Raw genomic sequence first — 20,865 nt, forward strand, 5'->3', positions numbered from 1 at the left:
ACACATATCTTGCACAAACCTGTTGCATTAATCTGGCAGCGTAAAAACAATGACGCTTTATCTTGGCTCGGTTTATTTGGCAAACATTGAAAAACAGAAATCAGCGAGTGTCAACAAACCAGGAACACACAGCAATTGGACTGCTCTTCAAAGACGGCATCTCTTTGATCAAACACAGCGGAGCACTTTGAACACTGCGGAACAAACACACCAAGAAATTTAAACTGAAGTGACAAATACTTCAATCGGCACTGACGCAAACCCCCCTGGTGGCTCTGACTTTGTATAGCTTTGTTATGGTTCAAGCCCTGAGGGGGCAGAAGCTTATTGTTTTTGTGTCAATTAGCAGTTGGTGAAGTATTATGCCGAAACTGGCTAAAATTGTCAGCCAGAAGAAACATGAATTTTAGTCCAATAACTGGAAATGATGTGCATGTGTGAACCGAGAAATATGCTCCAAGTCAGAAAGTGGGTCGCTGTTATTAAGGCTCAAAAGTGACATATTGGAAAGGCTCCTTCCCACACACCTTCAGTCCAAGTGACATGAATTCTGATACAAAACTGCAAATCAATATTTTCAACCGAAATTGTCTCGGACAGTAAAGTCTGCCATGATGGATTTTCTTTGTCATTTTTTGTAGCACATTTTTAGGATCTCCTCTTAAACCAGTAAACTGCTGCCACATTTTCATTAGATCATCACTTCACGATAAACGTGGCTTCTGGTTAATAGTTTTTAAGATATTGACCAATAAACTTCCCAATGGATTTAACTCTTTAACATTTCGCCAAAATATCATAAATGTTAGTTCTCTTCAGTCTGTCTTTGGGAATAGGCCGACCAAAGCAATTCAGGAATGGTTTATAGGGGGCGCTATAAATGCCCAAAATGTATACTTCAAAACCTGGTGGACAGACCAGATTTTGTGAAGAAGATCTTGGGGCAATATTGATTTGTGTATGATGGTTTATCCGCTTATAATAGTATTAACTCCCTGGAGACATCCAGCACCATCTCCTGAACCTACACACCTAGTATCGTTCAAATCCAATGAAGAGGAACCAATGGCAGGACTTTGAGTGTGCAATTATTGAAGTGCTGTAGGCTTTGTGATGATGAAATAAGTGTGCGACTGTTTTTATTCTTCCTTTATAACACAATGAAGGTAGCTGAAATGACTTTGTGAAGCCTGAAACCTGTTCTCTGCTGCCAATGGCTTTCATTTTGGTCAATTGAGCTCCTTCTGTTTAGCGTTTTATATCAGAAATCACTGCTTGCAGCTATATATGATTTCATTGAGTGTAATGTGCTTCGAACGACAGAATTGCTCACTGCAACAACAGAGATGCTTAAGAAGGACTAACATGTACTGCCAAGAAGGAACATACTGTACGTGAACATTAAGTCAATGACATGAAAGATGAGTGGTCGGGGATGAAGGGATGTTCAAAACCTGATGACACAAACAGGAGCCTCACAAGAAACAAATCAATTCCTCAAAGTCCAAGCATCTATATTGTAGTTTAATCTTAATGCACACAGTGGCTGGGACTAAGGATTGCATTGAGATTGAATAGGATTAGATGTAATCCTTCATATAATGTCAAAGAGAAGTTGTCAGTAATCGCACTTCTAACAAAAGAAAGCAGGTCATCGTAGGAGAGGTCTTCCGTTATTTCGAAATCTTGGCTCCCTTTAAAACCTCAAGCAGAATATAAGTTGTGCAATTTGAATGTTAATTCACAGCCAAACAAGGAGGAAATCTACAAATGGGCAACCGTGCAAGTAACTGGGACAGCCGAGCTCTTTGACAGCGATGATTCCCATCACTGTTAAACTCTGAGGGGATTAAACAAAATCCGACTAAGAGAGAACAGCGCTGTAATGCACCACTCTGTTTAATCACCGTGTCAGTTAATTTTCATATTCGGCTAAGTTTGCATTGTTTTCAAAATGGTGAACAACATTTCAAGGGTTGCGTTAAGTGCTGCCGTGCTCCCGCGTGATGTAACATCTTGAATCGGAGTCGTGACCTGATGTTTCCAGAGACAGTGTACCAGAGACATTACATGGTGTGATGAGTTTCGGGTTCGGTTTTAGGAGATTACCACGAGGATAAAAACCAGGTGCTTTGTCAATTTCATTGTTTTTAAATCCCTCTAATCTGGTCCCTCTCCCTGACACAGCACCCGCAGCTGGGTGGGGATTTATTGTTTCTGATATGATTAGCAGATGAGTTAAAACAATGAGGACATGATGGGAGCATTTCACAAAGGGCTCTTTGTTTCACAGAGGGGCCACAGGTGACCCCGGTTATATAAGCACACTAGTGATTTGGGATTTAACAGCAGTGTAGGTAGCGCATCAGCTAAAATGAGTGCAGATAGTGATGCCATTTGGTATTTTATATATTTTATTTTAACCTTGGGACACTAATGGGAAGCCTCAGCAGTGCATTTAGGGAAACAAAGAGGCTTAAAATAACACAGTAAATGATTACTTTTCCAAATTGTTTCACATATTCCCGCTCGTTTGAAACATGAGGAGGGAGTTGAGACACAGATTTATGTTGCTAAAACAAGAATCATTAAAATATCCTGTTTCATCAATCCATCCAATTTCTCTACCACTTATCCTTTTAATGGTGGGGAGCCGGAGCCAATCTCAGCTGACATTGGGCGAGAGGCAGGGTACACCATCGCAGGTCGCCTCAGTTTCATATGAACATTTATTCCAAAGTTTTTTTCAAATTTGTAATATGTTAAATTAAACTATCCTGGCTGACCGTGCAAATACAGAATTTACAGTCTATAAGCACAGTTTAAAAAACATAAAACGGGTGAAAGGCCTTGACCGAGAGCTGAGACTTGTGATTGGTGATTTGGCGCAACCTTGATACAGCAGCTCGGCACAACCACTTCTGTTCAGACCCTGGCTCCAAATTACATCAAAGGTGCGAGATGACGGGACCCATACTCAGGATTATTCACCTTCATGGAAGTGGAGCTGTGTTGTTATTTTATATAAAGTCTCAATGAGGAAACTAAGCTAAAAAATTGTAATAAAAATGGAGAAGTGTGATGATCGTGACGCAGAAGCTTGCCTGGCAGATATCAATATGTAATTTAGATACACAGCAATATGCTAACTCGTTGGTTTTGCATTAGTTCAAACATTTTACAGAGTAGTTCCGTCTGATGTTTACAGATAATTCAACTAATTGCACTTTAATAAAAACATCAGCATTTCTAGTCTACGCAGAGAGGTGCGAGCCGGGCTGACTCACTCATTCTGCTTCCTGCAAATTACCCTGATCCGACCGGGGGGGAAAGACACCCAGATGCAAAGGAAGGATCGCTTGATACTTGAAGAGATGCTCCGCTCTGAAGCAAAACACTCCATCAAGCCTCAATTAAAGTATGTACTTCCTTTTTCAGATTAATTGTTTCCCCCTAGTTCAGCAAGGCTCCCAGGGATTCAGAATCATCTTATTCAAGAATCTAATTACTGCGAAAGGGGAGTTTCACTCTAAATAGCACGAGTTGAATTGCTTTCACTTCGCAGACGGGCTGCCTAGACTGTCAACAGGGGCTATTACTGAACTGTCAAAACAGTCATCAGGCAGGAGTGGAGGCATCCAGCTGTGTCAGACACATACACATCTCTCAGTCGCTGTGACATCCACATACACAACCTCAGTGGAGGCCCGGTGTCACCAGATTGACTAAAACCCTTATTTCATTCTAATTGGACACTCGGAAATATGTGCCTGGGAAACACACAGAGCACTCGTTTCAGAACAGGCCACCACAGCAATACTACACTGTAGATCTTTTTTAGGAGGTATAGGCTGGTTGCTTCCCAAAAAAAGATTAAAATGAATGTGGACTGCTGCACACCAGACAACAAGCTGTTTATCATACCTCGCCGCTGCATGTGAACGCAGGCCATGTTCCAAAGCAGCTGGATGAGCAACAGGGCCCCGGTCTCAGTCAGATCACTGTGGGGAACATTGCACATGAACGGCTCATTAATCAAATGTAAAGATCACATTCTACTGCTAACAAACAAATGAGTAATCAGGGTGCATCAATGCGAATATGCAGTGACGCACCCTGATCTCAGTCAATAGATGCAGTCTCTCTCTCTCTGTGTGTGTCTCTCTGGGGGCATGTTTTGCTTCAGTGAGTAGAACGCAGTTAAATATTATAAGATCTGAGGAGCACAACAACATTAAGTATTTTTCGGTTAAGTTGCGCGTGAGCACATTTCTACAAGGTCCTCTTGTCTTTTTATTCTTCCTTACTGTTCGGCTTCTGTCTTCCAGCAGCTTTACTGTGTCGTGTTGTGATGCTGCTTCCCTTGTTATTGTCTGTCCACTAAAAATACAACAATGAACTTGGATGAAATATGGCTTTATTGTTTCCATTAAAAAAAAAAAAAGATATTTACTGTCACAGGCAGTATGGGTGTATTATCTGCAATGGCTTCTAGTGTCAGTGATGCTCAGTAAGATACTTTATGATACTATTTTTCCAGCTATGCTTGTGACATAGCTCTGGGGATGACAAAAGGTCGGCCTGTCGTTTGGTACCAGATTGAAATATGTCAACAACGGTTAGATCCAATTATTTTCCGTACAGGACGAAACCTACTCAATTTGGTGACCCTTTTTTTCCCCAAGCACCCCCCAGGGTTGTCATGGGCGTTTGAGTTAAATGTCTCGAATACTGTTGGATGGATTGCTACGAAAATTAGATAGACACTTCCATGTTCTCCTCAGGATGAAATGTAATAACTCTGACTTTTCATTTAACATCATCGTCAAATATTTTTATGCTAATTACGATCCATCCAACGTTCAAAACTAATACAATTCCCACCAACCACTCTCAGCTTTTCTTTGTTTTCAGTGCTAATTAGTGAGATTGCTCTGTAATGATAAGCACTTAATATTTGGCTCGGTGCACTGCTGCCTGCATGGCTGTACCTCTGGTTAGAGTCTCACAATGTTGCTCGTGTTTCTAACATCAGCAGAATCACAGGTGACTGGTTTAGAACATCCCTGGAATATGTCCTTTTGCCACCTCCATTATTTTATGTGTCTGACCCACACACAATGTTCTGCTTCTGCACAAGCTTAATACGTTTCTCTGGTCAAACCATTTTCTCCTCGACTGCTAACTGGAAAAATTAAACAGTTGAAACTGGAGGATCTCCGTAACGTGAGAGGCTGATGCCGGTAACAGGAGAGGAGATACTCAGTTACACTCACAGCAGAGCTACGTTACATTCTGGCCCAAAGCCCTCCATCCTGCCACGTCATCGGGTAAAAGCTTAACCCAGAGAACTGCACGGCTCCCTGATCCAATTTGATCAACACAAAGTGGACATGTTTTGTCCTGACCTGGATATTACTTCCCCCTTTTATGCTCTAGTCCGGTGGAATTTGATTCTGTTTTAACAGATGGGAGTCAAATGACCATGTGAAAAAAGTATTCAGCTCCATTAATCAAGTAAGCACATCGATATACATTATGTTACTTTTCACCTCTCACTACATTTCATGGGGTGGGCTGTGATTCATACTCAACTGCAACATGGAAAAATTGCTGCCCATTGATGCACTGTATGAATGAGTGTGTGAATGGGTGATGGGAATAAACTTTACTTTAAAGCTCTTTGATCGGTCATCAAGACTAAAACGCTGTATAAATACAGACCATTCACATTAACAGCTTTAGGTACATGTTGCTTTTTCACATCCAAATCATACTGGGAGTATATAAAATATGATGTAGTGCTTTATCATTAAATTAATAATTTAGGAAAGTAGCTAAACTCACCCAGACAGACAGATTAGTACATAAGTAAAGAAATATCAAACAAAAACATTGTATAAATGTGTTTCTACATGATGAGGAGTTATTTTATTGCTAATTTAAGTGTATTTTATGTTTTTGCTTAAGTAATTTTTACTTTTAAAACTATATATTTTTTAACCTTTAATGGATGAATTCCTCCATCACCACGTAGGCTACCGACAAAATGTAAAAATACAACATTACAAGTCAACATTTCGCCATTTATCAATAAAACATACTTAACATTTCACAGCACACAAGTGAGCGGCACTCTTCTGTTGTGGCTGTTTGAGGTTTTGACCTAAATAAGTTAACTTTTAGGAGAAATACTGAATAATTAAACTTCTTCAGTCCCCAAATCTGTCATTTAAATTTTAAAAAAGCATAATTTTGAGTTTGTCTCTGATAACTTAGACACTCGGTGAAGCCAAGGTGGTGATTTGTAAGCTCATCAGGATTTAAGTACGTGTAACTCTGGTTAATAAAGTGGAGTAAATTCACAGTATCTGCCTCTGAAGTGCAGCAGTGAAGTTAAATGAATCCACAGATAATCATCTCTGACCCTGAGGTTGTTTCTTTAGTTCGGCCTCAGTCACCTGCTTGGCTTCCATTAGCTCCTGCTAGCTGACACACATGGCCGCTAAGCTAGCTGGTGAACATTAGAGGAACATTTAAGTGACACATGTTAAGCTAATGTTTAGAGAAACACAGCTGAAGGAGATTTAAGGACTCAAGCTTACATTCCTCAGGTGTCTGCTGTGTGTCTGTGCTAACAGGTTAGCCTCGTTAGCTTGTGAAGTGAAACGTCCATGTTGTGTTTACAGCTCGTTTCCTCTGACCCCAGATGACCCTGAACATCAGGTCACACGTTCTCTTGTAAACTCCGGTACTTTTTATTTATCCCTAATTATATATTCATATGATCAGAAAAATGTATTTCAAATATTTAAAAATAAAAGCACACGAATGAAACCGATGTGTAATTTTATTGACAAACTATTGTTGATTGTGCATTTGAACGCTGCACCAGACTGAGGTGGAACCACATTATTTTATATCGTTTTCTTTTTTCATTGTTAATCTAATTGCATTATGACTTTTATTCCAGACTTTGTTTTGTTGGTAGAAATTAAGAAAAATTCCAAAAGCCCAAAGCAACTCCATCACAAGGCCTGTGTCAAACTAACTAACTTATCTGAGTAGTTCATTATTTTTATGTTAACGGTTTTCATCAATCAACTCAACATTTGATTTGGCTGTTGGGTGGTGAAGTCTAGAACAAAGCATCTAACTTTACAAGCTCTTCATATGTTTTTGTGCTAAATCTTGATTCATAAATTAACTACATTGTAAAATAATTTAGAACTTCAAATGTTATATCGAGTACATGTACTTTGTTACACTGCAAAGTCCAAATATTGCCAATTATTAAGAATATTTTACACAATATAAAGAATATACACCTTAATCAGGGTATGTTGACTGTGTATTTAAATGTTTTATTTTTATAATATTAACACTGTTGAGGATTTCTTAACACACAACCATGAAAACTGCAGTAGTGGAGCTGCCCACACAGTATTTGTGAATGTCGGCTTCCGGGGGTATATTCATTTCTGCAGTGTTTGGTGTTTCTAGAATAAAAACGTTCTTGCTTGATAAACCCCTCCCATATAAATCAGGGTTTGCGTGATGGGTCTTAGCTACAATTGATTTAATGGGGAAACATATTTTCAGTCAGCATGGAAAAAAACTACTGCACAATCGGATGGGAGGCTCTGGAGATTAGTGTTAACCTATTTTCCAAATCAGGAGGAAGTGGCGCCATCTGGTGTTTCTCTCCCCCAGAACCTCCACTGAGATAATGAAACAAAACGACAGAAAACCACAGAGGGGACATCAACCCGCCTAATGATTCTCTCAACAGTGGTACAGTCTGAGGGCCAGTGGCACTCAGCGTGGAGTTTTGAATGGTTTTAAAGTGTCGCATTCCCTCCTAGCTGGTCCCTACATGCAGCTGTGCACTGCTGCAGGAAATACATTGAACAGATTTCCGCTGCAGAGTCGGTGCCTGCTGTCACGGTCAGAAAATGAGCTTTCCCCCCGGTATTTAATATTCTGTTTTTAAATATACTTGTCCAGACTTCTGTTTTTTACTATGTGCACCAAAACAGCTCTAGTTTCTCAGAAAATATGACCTGTTGATGAATATGACAATATTTTAATATCCTCAATTTATGTACTGCATGTTTTGGTTTCCATAATCCCTGTTTTACTGCCATTTCAGGTGATGTAATCCATCTTCATACAGATTGTAGGCAGCGGAGATTAAATGTGGAGTTTGAGTGAAAGGACAGGAAGACATGTGCGATTTATATTTTTAATAGGTTTGCTTGACACTGTCATCAAACCTGTCACACAAACGAGATTTGAAATGCTTTAATTTAATAAATTTTTGGACAACCAAATATGTCAAATAAAAGAAGAAAACCAACAGCAAAAGTGAAATTGAATTCACCAGGTTTTTTTTTTTCCTTAAAAAAATATCAGCCGTTCACAAACCGCTTCAAAACTGGGACAAACAGAAAAAAAAAAAAAAAAATATGATAAATTCAGAAGAAGTTGGAAGGCCATTAACATTTGTTGGCAAATATAAATATAGTGGTCTGAACAGGGTCTCAAATAGCTCACATGGAAAGAGCGTACGTACAGTTTACACGACAGTAGGACACTCGGCACTGCCTGTATCAATTTTTATTAGATGTAGAAAACCAGGAGCCTTATTTACGGATTTAAATCATCGTGTTTATGACAAGGAAATATGTACATTCAGCCAGCTCTAGAAGTCTCTGGAGTATGGTGTTTGTGTTGCCCCTCTGGTCATGTTGATTGTCTACTCAGGGGCATAGTTGTGAGAGTATGTGTAGTCCGAGTAGTAATTCTGTGGCCCACCCCTGCCTGCTGGGTAACCCCAAGTGCAGGGACCACCCCCCCGATCGTGTCCTCGTCCTGGACGAGTCCAAAATCCTGGTGGGATTCCTCTCCCTCGATAGCTCCCTAAAGAGCCAGGACCCATTGCACCCCGCATAGGCCCATGGTCCATCTGTCCCGGGATGCCACCTACACTCCCGTAGCCAACCGCACACATTGGATGTGGAGGCCTGACTACTGACCCCCCCCTGGTGGCCAGTGTGGGAATGCCCACAGACGATCCAAGGTTGGCAGTGCAATTCATGTTAGTCCTGTTCCCCTGACTACCAGGGGTGCTGCCTCCGAGGGCTTCCCCGAGCCCACTGGGGTCCAACAGTCTCGATGTGACCACGCCCTGGGAACTGCCACTCTCGCAAGTGCTAGTCCGTGCAGTGCCCCACCCTCCCTCCCCAGGTCCACTGACTGTCCTGTCATGTTGTGAGGGAGTCCCACTGGCATTTTGAGGAATGCCAGCAATGTAAACGGGCTGCGTTGTGTCACTATGTTCTGTGTAAGGGATGGAGGTGGTGTGTGGAGAGTTCCCAGTAACGCCGCCAGGATCCGAGCCGTATGTGTGACCAAGCATCATGAGGTGAGGTGGAGGGGGAGGTTTGACCTCCATGGGGAGGGACGCCATGTTGGCAAGAGGTCCTGCTGGGGCCATGAGAGGGGGAGTTGGGACGGTGGCAGGAGCTGTGGCTGGTGTGCGATACTCCTGTTCCTGGGTGCTGCTGCAGGGGGAGGCTGGGTAGGCTGGGGAGGCCGCGTAGCTTGAAGAGCCAGTGTAGGATGACCACGAGGCGGAGGGACACAGGAAGCTCTGGTGGGGATTCACAGGATAACCTCCTGGTGACAAGCTGCCAATGTCTGAAGGGCCTATACCCATCTGGTTGGTGGCTTTGAACTGAGAGATAGCAGTTTTGAGAGCGCTGTACTCAGACAACGTCGGAGTTCTCTCAGGCGTGACCTGATGGTCTGGGAGGGGAGGACGAAACTCCTCCATATTTGGTGGCGGCGGCTGCAGTTTCTTCTCTCCTTCCTGGTTCTGCTCTGCAGAATCGTCTATAGTGGGTGGCTCATCACCATCATCAGAGTCTAATGACATGTCCTCCTCCACACACTCATCGTTCACTACTGCCAGAGCAGGAGTTGGCAGAGAGAGAGAGGGAAAAGCAGAAAGAAATGCATTATCAGCAGATGCATTAACAGCTTTGTGTTAGAAAAACTCTGCTGCTAACTGTATAGGACAGAAGGCAATTCGGCAAAGCAATTACACTACAGCGAAATGTCATGAAATCCAGTGTTTTGTGTTAAGTGCTGCTGCTGATGACACCCACCAGTAGAGGGCGGCGTCGGAAGCTCATTGTGATTGATGGAGCCAATCAGACTGTGGAAACCGCTCATTACATCATCGATGCTCGCAATCACCATTCCATTTCGTGAGAATTGTAGGAACATCTCAAATGGCCTCTCTGTAAGAACACATTACAACAAGAAATACTTTATTATCATATAAAACCAGGTATATAATCTACTCAACCAGAATGCATGGGGGGAAAAGACATCTCTCTCAACCATCTCAGCACTAACACACACATTTTCTTTTGCTAGTGTTAGATTAAGTGTGAGAGGATGAAGTTATCACTGATAAGGAGGAAGATACCTGTGAGGAAGATAAGGTGCCGTTGCTGTGTGTGCTGCGCTTGGAGTTTGATCAGACATTCCAGATCAGGAGCCTGACGCGACTGAGTGTCACACTCGTGATAAGGGAGGAACTCCACGAGGTGCTTCTTCTGATAAGCTGTCAGGAGGTTCAGCAGCCCCATGGCATTGGTGTTTAACCTTTGAGAGAAGCACAAAAGTAGATCCAGACAGCCTAGCGATGTTTCTTCACACCTGAATATGGCCTAGAATCATTTTCATGTGATAATTCTGGCAAATCTGCAGAGATACTGACCTCCCCAGCTCTTTTAGCTTCTTCTGGGACTTGCAGTGCACCTTCCACTGCCAGGGGTGTTCAGGGGAGCTCTGCTCTTCCAAGAACTTCAGCAGACCAAGCAAACGATCTGGAGAAAACACACAACGTAAGCTCTCAAGTATCATCCGATTAATAACTCCATGATTTAGCACGGCTCCCGCGAAGAACAGTAAAACTTACCCTGCGTGATGAGTTCGGGGTTTAGGACAAACTCGTCGGACACCATAAAGCCTCCAGACACGAAGAGCTCATTGTACGTGTGATTCTTGACATCATCCAGAGTGTCCACGCCAGCGAAACTCACTGAAGGCAACTTCTTCAAAGACACCAGGGCCGGGATCTAAAGGGGGGAAAACTTTTACTTGTCTTATGTCCCTTTTTATTAAGTTGAACTTGTGTTTCATGTTTTATATACACCCCGACACAACATGGAAATCAAATAATGCTGTAAACAAATTAAACATAGCAAAAGGGACAATACCCTGGGGCAGACGTAATAATTGAATTAAAAAAAATGTAAATTTTTATGGGATAACTGCCAAGGTCTGCGGGTGCCAAGTCATCTGAATTACAGACTGGAGAGAAGGTGTACAGTGAAGAGGGGGAACAGGAGGTCTTCCTACCTTGTGCACGTGTGCAGCGATGTCCTCGTTCTGAATGATGATGAGGAGCTTGTCTAAACTGCTGCTGTTTTCCAGAAACGTTTGCGGGCTGCACTCGCTGTTGCCAAGACTTTTCAAGTACTCCTTTCGTGCCAGACAGGAGAGATGTAATTGTTAGAGACAGACAGATGAACATGTCCTCCTCTCTTACACGTACAAGTGCTGACTGACTGACAGATGCAGAGAGCTCCGAGCCCCGAGACACTGAACACATAGTGACAGAGGGGAGCCGGGGTGGCCTTTCACATTTCCCCTGTGTCGATCTGTGTGTTCACTTGTTTACGCAAGTGAAATGTAATACCGCAGAATAATGGGAAAGCTCATTGGCTTGAATACTAAAAGTAAAATATGATCCCGCACACATTTCTAGATGAGAATAAGAAAGAGAATGCATGCATGGTTAATGGTGTTTAAACAACTGTATCCACAGAAAATGAAGAGTCATTTAAACGATCTAATAAAAGCTTAGGTCATTTGTCAAATAAAATCCCCATTTTATGGTCCACAAATGAAGATTTTTTCATTTAATATATTAATGTTAATCTCTCTGCATGTTTGACCGGGTGGAACAAGCAATTTTAAGACATCGTTTAAACCTTTACCTTTATTTCCTTGCACACAGTGCTCTCCTCCCCCTCCTCGTCAGAGTGGATGTAGAATTTCACCGAATTCTTCGTGACGTCCTTGAAGATCTCCACCAGACTGCTGAACACCTCGGGCTTCAGCTGACCAATGAGGCTGCCGGCAAGCAGGCTTGGGTTTTGGGAGTTGGAATCTGGAGAGTCTGTCGTGGTTAGAGAGGGAGAAAAGACTTCTCCCACCAACTCTGTGGATACAACTTCTGTTTTAGCCTTTGTGGATGCAGGTTCTTTGATAGAGCCAATTTTATCACTCTGGGAGGAGGGGGTGCTCTTTGACAGGGGGGGCTCTGCTTTAGTTTTGGAAGTCCGGATTGGGGCCGGGGGCGGTGTTGTAAGATTAGACGTTGTCACTGGGGGAGGTGGAGAAGTGGCCTTGGAGGGAGCAGGTGGGGCTGGGATCAACTTGTCCATCATCTCACAAAGTGCTTTGACGTGTCCCTGAGTGGGGACGGGGGAGACGAAGGGCACGATAAAGTCTGAGAAGCAGCTGTTGGGCGACAAGCAGCCGCGTGGAACCAACCGTGGTGGTAGCTGCGAGGTATAGCAGATGTGGTTAGTCTGCATAATGTTCTTAATGGCCGAAGTGAGACTATGAATTTCCTGGTTGAGGATGGTGTCCAGGCTGATGGAGGGCCTGAAGGAAACCTCCTCTGCAACTGGTAACGTGGTCCCTGCAGCCGACTTCTTTACTTCCACAACTGCAGGCGTCTTCAGCTCTGGCTGAATGTCTGTCGCTCTCACAGCCTCCGGCTCAGGCACAGGCTTCGGCCCAGGAAAAGGGGAGAGGTCTGTGTTAACTGGCTGCTTCGAGGTACCTTCATTAACGGGGAGAACCCAGGTCGGGTTATCTGAGGTGTGTGCTTGCTCTAGAGGGGAGCCCGCACTGAACGGACTACCAGGGCTACAGTCCATGTCCTCCTGTGCAAGAGAAAACACCAGCATTGGTTATTTTCAGGTCTATGCACGTATTAAATACATATTCAATACAATATTCCAAAACAACAGTCCTGGAATCAGCTGTTAACATCTCACCTCTGTGTAGTTTGTTTGCAATGCTGGCTCAAGTTGTTTCCTAAAATCCGGGTCAGGGATAGAAGGCTCGCCGCTGCCCGAGCCTGTCGACAGCTCGCCGTGGTTGACCTGCACCGACATCGAACCCTGAGCCACGGCTTTGTTGAGAGTGGCCAGCAGGATCTTGAGGAGGCGCTGGGTCTCGTTGACCGCCGAGGAGTCGGTGTTGCCACGGGCCCTCAGGTCAGTGTCATAGAGGCCCATGCTTTCCATTACAGCCGTCAGATTGTCTCCGTGTCCGACGTCATCTCCCATCTCACCGGCTTGGAGGCCTGGTAGGACACAAACAATTCATTCGATTCGTTTAACTCTTAAAAGCAAAGATTTTCTGTTACAAGGTACAAAGACAGTTATGCGATACTGTTCATTTGAAAACAGAGTTAATATACTGCTGGAGGTGCAGACTGACACAAACCTAAATGCATTGATTATTTCAGCCTATAGTGTACTGCAGCTGTGTAGATAGGCAATAAAAATGCCACCACCATTGTAACTAATGCAATAATCATTATTGAGAGAAAGAGGAAGGAGGAAATTCTTAAAAAACAAAGACTACATCAGACTTTTGTGACAACCCCAGAGCCGTGGACTTCTGGTCTGGTTCTGTCTTCCAGCACCTTTATGAGCTGGATTTTGGGCCATTAAGCTCCTCAGACACCAGTGTGCCTGATCTCTCTGTTCTGCACCTACATGCGTCTATGTTAAAATCAAGTGAGACAAACCCCTGCAGCCCCCCCTCACCTTGACTGGGCTCCCCGTTGCTCAGCGGATCTGTTCGTTGGTGTTTGTTTATGCCTCCACTCTCATCTCCCTCAAACTTCCTCTTCAAGCTGTTGGCGTCCCAGGCCCCGTCCTCTTCCCTCTCCTTCTCAGGATCCTTTACGAGTGCTTTCTTATGAAGCTGAATGAGCTTGAGCAGCTGCTTCATCTTGTGTTTGTCGTACTCATTCTGGGACAACCGTAACCTCTGGGGCTGGGGCTGAGAGTCAACGTGGGGCTTGTGCTGCAACTGGGCTCCGTTTGAATTGGCCACACCGGGCCGCCGTCTGCTGCTGCTGCTGCTGTCTGGTGGTGGTGGTGGTGGTTTCTCCTGGGCTGGCCTCTCCGGGGGTCTCTCTGCCCTGTCCGAGCCCCTGTCCGAGCCGCCCCAGTCAGACACGGGGCTGTATTCCACTGGGGCTTGAACAGGTGTGGGTGTGGGTGCTGGTGTGGGTATGGATACGGGCACGGGTACGGGCACGGGTACAGGGACAGGTACAGGTACAGGGTTTCGTATTCTTTCCATGATGTCCTTTGCCTTGTTCAGGGGTAACATGAAGTTGGCAGGGCTGTGCACATAAGAGCGAAGCACGCCATCCATGTTGAATTTGGGTCTGGGCACCGGAGGCGGGATGGTCCGATCGTCCATGTTGTATTTGTAGTCGGGCAGGATGAAGGGCCGCACCGTACCAGTTTCAATGCGCGTTAGGTAATCGGTGGCCTGCCGCTCCACCCCGGAGCTGAGGTCCTTGCCAGGGTTAGGCCGCAGCTTGAACAGCGAGTAGTGCACAGCGGGGATGAAGGGCTGCACGGAGGACAGGTTGGCTGGCTGAGGATCCTGCGACAGCGGCTCTGGCTCAAACAGTCTGGAGGCTGAAATGAAGGACGCGTGTGTCAGTGTCAGGATATCAACTGCATAGCAAGTGTTTAGAGACAGGTGCTTAATAAAAGTCATAACAGCAGCTCATGTTTCAGTGGGACGATGTGAGGAACTGGTTTCAGTTTCATACAGATTTTGGGAAATGAAGCTTGGTCAGAAAAAGGAGGTAGAATAATACTTACAATATTTAACAACCGTCCTCGACTCCTGAAAGATAAATAATGCTTGCAGGTTTTTCTCAGTCCGCCCCCACCGCTCTAGAAAAAACAAACAGCAAGTTTTCTTTGAAGCTGATCTCTCACTGAAGGCAACAAGTAGGTGTTTGGCTGACACGACAGAGAATCATCAAAGTAAAGGATAAAAAAAACAAAAAAAACATTTAAGTACCTTTGGACTCAACCATCTGAGCTGAAGAGAGCAGGAAGAGGAAGCCCCGGTCAAACAAGGACATCACCAGCACCTGATTAAGAAGATTAGACACTTCAGTCAGAGACACCAGGGTGTATCATTGTGTGAGCGATCAGAATGTCAGTGTAATGTTTGACAGGTTGGTGTTCTCGAGTACGCGTTTCAATCTACTATGACAAAAAGCAGTAGGAAAATTAGCTGTTTTCCTTTCAGATTTTCACTACAAAAGCGTAATAGAAATTTGTATCAAACAAAATGACACTAAATTATTATTATTCTGTCCTTCTCTGTGAGAGAAGTATACTGGACATCTTGCAACGTTGAATTCAGGACTTTGTTCATTTTGTTGATAAGCCGTGAACTGGTTCTGTATTTTTAGGAGTTTCATGTATGATAAACTGGTAGATCACAGGTAATGAGTGACTCACCATCCTGTCTCGCTCCAGTTTGTTGACCAGCGCTGCCAGGGTGCCGCTGGTCGGTTTGCCTTTTCCATCCACCACCTCAAACAGGCTGCAGGCCATCCCACACTTCATTACTGCAGACAAATAACAGACGACAACAGTGAATTAGAATCGTGTTAGATTCTCTGTGCTCAGTTTTAGCTGAAATACTGCAAACTCTTTATCTAGAAAAGCTTTAGAAATTGAATTTCAAGTTATGGAGTACTGTCCAGATGCCCTGGGCACTTTTCTACTATTTAATTATAGATATAGACGTGTGGTCTGGACTGACCTTCCCGTGATGCTCGGTAGGTTTCCCAAGAAAAGAGCACGGAGGGAATCTTTCGCTTCACCTGGTCTAGCTGCATGCCCCGATTCATCTCCAGCTTCTCAGGCCTGCAGCAGAGCACACAGAGATATATCAGAGAGCAAGTCATAATCAATTCCTGAAAAAAAAACTTGTCTGTATTATTTATGAGTGCTTTCTATTCTCCCCTTCTCACAGCAACGAGATAAATGTAGTGTTATAGTTCAGCGCATAAGTCTTCTGAGGTAAGAGGTGTCTAATGATTAACGGAAAATTTTCTAGTGTGGTGGTGGATGTTTTCTAGAGATGCAAAGAATTATGTGGGACAGTAAAGCTGCTTTCAGAGATGCACCGGAGTCTGCGGGTCTTTGTTTCTGGAGGAGGTGCCTGTGTGAACCCAAATGTCCGAGTGAGACGCTCCGCAGTTTCTACGGACTTTATCCGCCTGACTTCCTAGTTTAAAGACCAAAGAATGCCAGAAGAAATCCATGTGTCTACACAGCAGTGGAACCTCCGCTGGCTTCACCGCAAGGGGGGTTGATGATGCTTCTAGCACGCGACAGACACAAAAAGGAAAACAACGAAAAGAACACATATCTCCCGGTAAAAAAGCGGTGGCACAAACGAAGAAGACAACGAAAGAAAAGGTCAAGAGAGATTGTGGTGATGTGGGAGCTAGTGACGGTGTTGAGGTTCTGTAAACATGATCCACACAGCGGAGTTAATACGTCACTTCCTGTCTTTGCCTGCTGCATCCATCTGCTCCACCTCTCACCAGAATAACGCAGAGGATTTGATGCCGTTGTGCAGAAAACCTTCCCCTTGTGTTGTGCGTGTGTGAATGGCAAACTCTGGGTAAACTCCGTGGCCCATTCCCCCGGAGGACATGTCTGAAAACAGTTTCCATGTTTACTCACAGTTTGAAAGGAAGGTAGGGCCGCAAGGACGATCGTAAACAGATTGGGAATAACTCCCGACCCTTGTTCAGTAGTGGACCGCTCCACACGGTGTAGCAGTTCTTCCCTGCAAGAGGGTCGACAGAAAATGTCAAAGGTCAGAGGAAGCATGGCACCAAACTTTTCATAACTATTTCATAACTCGTAACTACTGCTGGTTTGACACAGGAAACAAAGTTTTTCACACACACTCCTTTTAACCTTTTTGCACTGACTGTTTCATTGAATGTTGATCATTTTGGGGGTGTAGCACTCTTCTTTAAGTGTCTACCTGTTAGCATGCATACCAAGTGTTAAGTTAAAGAAGTAACACTGTGATACTGCTTAACATTAGAGCAGTTATTTAAGATCCAGGTGCCAACCAGCAGCAATGTATTATGCAGCTGGTGCGAACAGCGCATTTTCCATTTCCTGTTTTACACGGACAAGACATCAATTCAGGAACCCAAAGAGATGTTCTTTACATATTTGACATATACATGAATTAAAAGATTTACCTTGACTTCCTTCAGGGGAAATCGTGTTAAACCTGTCATGGAGAGAAAGAAAAAGCCTGTTTAAAAACACAGAACACAGTTAAGAGGTGGCTCACGTCTTGCCGAGCTCTCAACCGCTTGAGCGTTTCAGCATGTACCTGTGTGCAGTCATAGGAGTCGCAGCAGCCTCTTTGCCTATGTACTTAAAGGAAACCACAGCGTAGGGGCACACGTGCCTGGGTCGGGCCTTGATCTCATCAAATGCAAACTCATAAAAATATTGCTAAAACACAAAGAGAGAAAAAGAGAGAGAGTCATCAAAAACCAAGAAATCATAGCTTTTATCAAATACTCACACAGTACATATAATATGCAAATGAAATAGAAGCAAGGTTTACCTGTGTGAGCTCAAAGGCCCGGTAGGACAGCAGAGATGTTACCCTGTTGGCACTTTTCGACAAGTTACAGTCAAACTTGGGTGTGGGCTCCATTGCATTCTTCGGCATGTTCTCATGGTTGTGCTTGATTCGGCCCTGAGAGACAAGACATACCGGGTTGTCTTCAAGTCCCACAAGAATTTAAAACATGTTGACGTAATGAAAACGGCCGACGTACCCTCATGACTTTAAAAAGGACCATGTCTCCAGATGAGCCCACTTCAAACGGGTTGATTTGTAATAAATCGGAATATTTGGAGAGATAAACACCTACAATGACAAGATTAGAGATAAGATAGAGGAAAAGCACCATGATCGTTAAACTCCATTATAATACACAGTGAGGTCCTGTGAAGCCTGAGACCATTTCCCATTCACTTGAAAAGGAAAGTGGTCTCAGGACACCACTGCATGTTCACGCTCTAAAACTCAAACCATAACAGTATATGTTGATTACTGGTAAAGGGTTGATTATATTGTATCGAGAGAGTAAAGATATACTGTTTATTTTCTTACAGTTGGCCAGAGACATCTCCGGCTGATGATCAGCCGGTTTCATCAGTTGGAAATACTAACTGAACATCTTCAGGTGCGGAAACCAATAAGGCAGGAATCAATCTAAGTATTATCACTTCCATCTACTTCTGTTCAGGCTCTCCAGCAGCAACATTCAAGAAACCTACTCACCCACTGACGGATTTCCAAGTGTAGTAATCTTGGAGTGTCCAACAGCCAGACCCTTCTCGCAGATCCAATGGAGCTGAACAAACCAGAGAACACACAGAGCTCACTATCCAGTATATAACATGTATGTTGTGTACCTTGTCCATCATCTTTTAAGTACAAGAGAACAGTTTTGCATACGGACGAACCTTTGCCTTGTCCGGGAACAGGAAGCAGTACGACTCTGTCAATTCTTGTTCCGTCCGCCCCTCCTGCTTCATCTCTCGCCGCTTCTCGATGAACTGGCACACGACGAGAAAGTCAATGAGACACAGCAAGTCGGAAGCTCACAAGGTCTAAGCACTTATATGCATGACTCTAGTAGACTACGCAACTTGGAAGACCTCAAGCTGAAAACACTTTACATGAATAGAAAGAGGGAGCAGCTGAAATGCTCGTGTTGACATTGAGGGGTACAGGGAGACCACGACCCACCTCCTTCTCCAGCAGTTCATTGTAGACGAGCCTGGCCTTGGAGTAGGAGAAGGTTGCCCGTGACGATGAGTCCAAGTAAAAGGAGGATAGGATCTTCACGAGGTCCTCGAACTCCCGACTGTCCGGCCGCAGGAAGTTGTACAAGCCTGCGAAGAGGGAGGGAGACCAGTGGGTTAGCATCTGTATCTCAGACACGTGTGCATGTGCAAAGTTTACAAGCAGGAGCAAATAATAACTCTCTTCCCTCATTTATAAGGAGATCCTGCGTAAAAGATATCAAGCTCATAATAGATGGTTCTTCTTTCTCTGGCAGCAAGAGGACACACATGTTCTGTGTTTCAGCTCAATTGAGTTTTACGACTTTGTAGGAAAACAATATGAGTTGCAAGAGGAAGTGATAGGAGCTGGGGCGGAATTCACATCCTCACAGCTCAGCATAACTGCAAAGAACCAGTGTCATCTCACGTTCAGCTGGTTTCTGATCAGGCTAAATCCGGATCACCACAGCAGCACAAAGTTATAATAAAGAGTGTCAGAACACTGATGGACCACAGGGACCAGGAATCCATCACAGCAGCAAACCTCCGCCCATGTGACCCGAGCCTCAGATGTGCGCCTTTATTTACATGAGGTGTCAGTGTCTCAATCAAATCACATGCAAAGAGGTGAAGCCATCTCTTTCGGACACCTGGGTGTAGCGTTGGCGGCCTGGAGCTGTGGTGCAACACAAGAGTGAACCTCTCAGGTGACAGACCGGAGACACACAACCACGTCTGTCTCACACTTTACACCCACTGTCCTCCGATCTCGTCTCAACCTTACAGTGAATGGGGAGGACTGATGGGACACAGGGAGGTTTGTGACAACTGCTGTTCCACCCGGCACTTTGCTGATGGTACTTCTCCCTCTCTGAGAGTCAGTGGAGGAGGCAGCAGAGAGAGAAGTGCATTGTGGGATGCTGAGGTGAGGGGCTCTCTCCATGCCTGGGACAGGTGGTGGACAGCTGAAGTTTGGTTTGCATTGGGACATGTCGTGGAACAGTGATAGCGTGTTCTATGGACATGTGTTGTGGATGAGTCCATGCCCTTCACTGAGGTCAATGACACCCACACATGTTGTCAGGTGATGCCTGCTGCACAGCTCCTTCCCCCGGCAGCAGCTCGGGCCGGATCACGGTCCAGTGAGGAGGTGGAGGAACCTGAGAATGTGAGCTGTACACCCGGTCACTTGGGGACATGAGCTCCCCTCCATGTCTGCTGGAGCTTCTCCCGCTACATCACCACCAACAACACACACCGTCCCCTGAGCTCCCTCCACCCGCATGACGCTAATCTAATCCCGGGCTCAAAACACCGCTGGACCGCTAAAATCTAATAAAGCTGCACTGGGGGGGCAGTTAGCTAACGGTTAGCAACATGCAGCAGCAGCAGAATCACAAGCAGACAGTACGGGCTCTGTGGAGGAGAGACATGGGCACCACCTTTCCGTTCTCTCGCCTTCCTCGGGATCTGGAAGTTCCTCCGTGGCAGCTCGTCGCTCGGCCGCGGGCCCGTCGAGGGAGAGCCGCCGAAGCTCCGGGCGTCCGTCGCCGAGCTCCTCCGCCGCTCAGGGGCTTCTTGCTCGGGCATTACAACGTCTCCACATCCAGCCTGAACGCCATTTTGGTTGGCCGGGGCCGAGGTGGCGGCGGAATTCTTCTGGGGCTCGCCGCCGTCCGGGTGTCGCACGGCGGCCCCGGCCCGGTCCGGGTCCTTCCTCCCCGCCGCGCTGGGGTTCAGGGCCATCGTTCGGGGGGAACCGTGCACGTCTCACGGGCGAGGTAGCACCAACGGTAGCAGCGTCGCTTCACACACA

General features: G+C 45.0%; 1 protein-coding gene across 2 annotated transcripts; it reads right to left on the reverse strand.

Annotated features, from left to right (window-relative positions):
- Positions 1-8,601: 8,601 nt before the first annotated feature.
- On the reverse strand, positions 8,602-20,865 carry tasorb (transcription activation suppressor b). Of its 2 annotated transcripts, none has more exons than XM_061074964.1 (22): positions 20,492-20,865; positions 19,012-19,157; positions 18,726-18,818; positions 18,541-18,613; positions 18,032-18,123; positions 17,815-17,949; positions 17,575-17,699; positions 17,438-17,469; positions 16,902-17,007; positions 15,970-16,073; positions 15,663-15,772; positions 15,214-15,286; positions 15,009-15,083; positions 13,929-14,819; positions 13,149-13,459; positions 12,078-13,034; positions 11,437-11,559; positions 10,994-11,153; positions 10,793-10,901; positions 10,499-10,677; positions 10,173-10,307; positions 8,602-9,966 (listed from the first exon to the last, which is right to left on the reverse strand). In XM_061074964.1, the coding sequence occupies exons 1-22, from the start codon at positions 20,793-20,795 to the stop codon at positions 8,759-8,761; spliced, it is 5,541 nt and encodes a 1,846-aa protein (XP_060930947.1). In that variant the 5' UTR covers positions 20,796-20,865; the 3' UTR covers positions 8,602-8,758. The 2 variants fall into 2 exon arrangements, with proteins under 2 accessions (XP_060930947.1, XP_060930946.1); XM_061074963.1 differs by having other exon boundaries at positions 8,602-9,969.

The sequence above is a fragment of the Limanda limanda genome, chromosome 7, assembly GCF_963576545.1.
Source record: "Limanda limanda chromosome 7, fLimLim1.1, whole genome shotgun sequence".
Lineage (NCBI taxonomy): Eukaryota > Metazoa > Chordata > Actinopteri > Pleuronectiformes > Pleuronectidae > Limanda > Limanda limanda.

Excerpts from the sequence above, each read along its gene's own strand:
- tasorb (XM_061074963.1), bottom strand. The coding sequence starts at position 20,795 with ATGGCCCTGAACCCCAGCGCGGCGGGGAGGAAGGACCCGGACCGGGCC. Across the intron at positions 15,773-15,969 it reads CTACCGAGCATCACGGGAAG|TAATGAAGTGTGGGATGGCC; the intron begins GTCAGTCCAGAC and ends ATTTGTCTGCAG. Across the intron at positions 9,970-10,172 it reads TCCGACGCCGCCCTCTACTG|TAGTGAACGATGAGTGTGTG; the intron begins GTGGGTGTCATC and ends CTGCTCTGGCAG.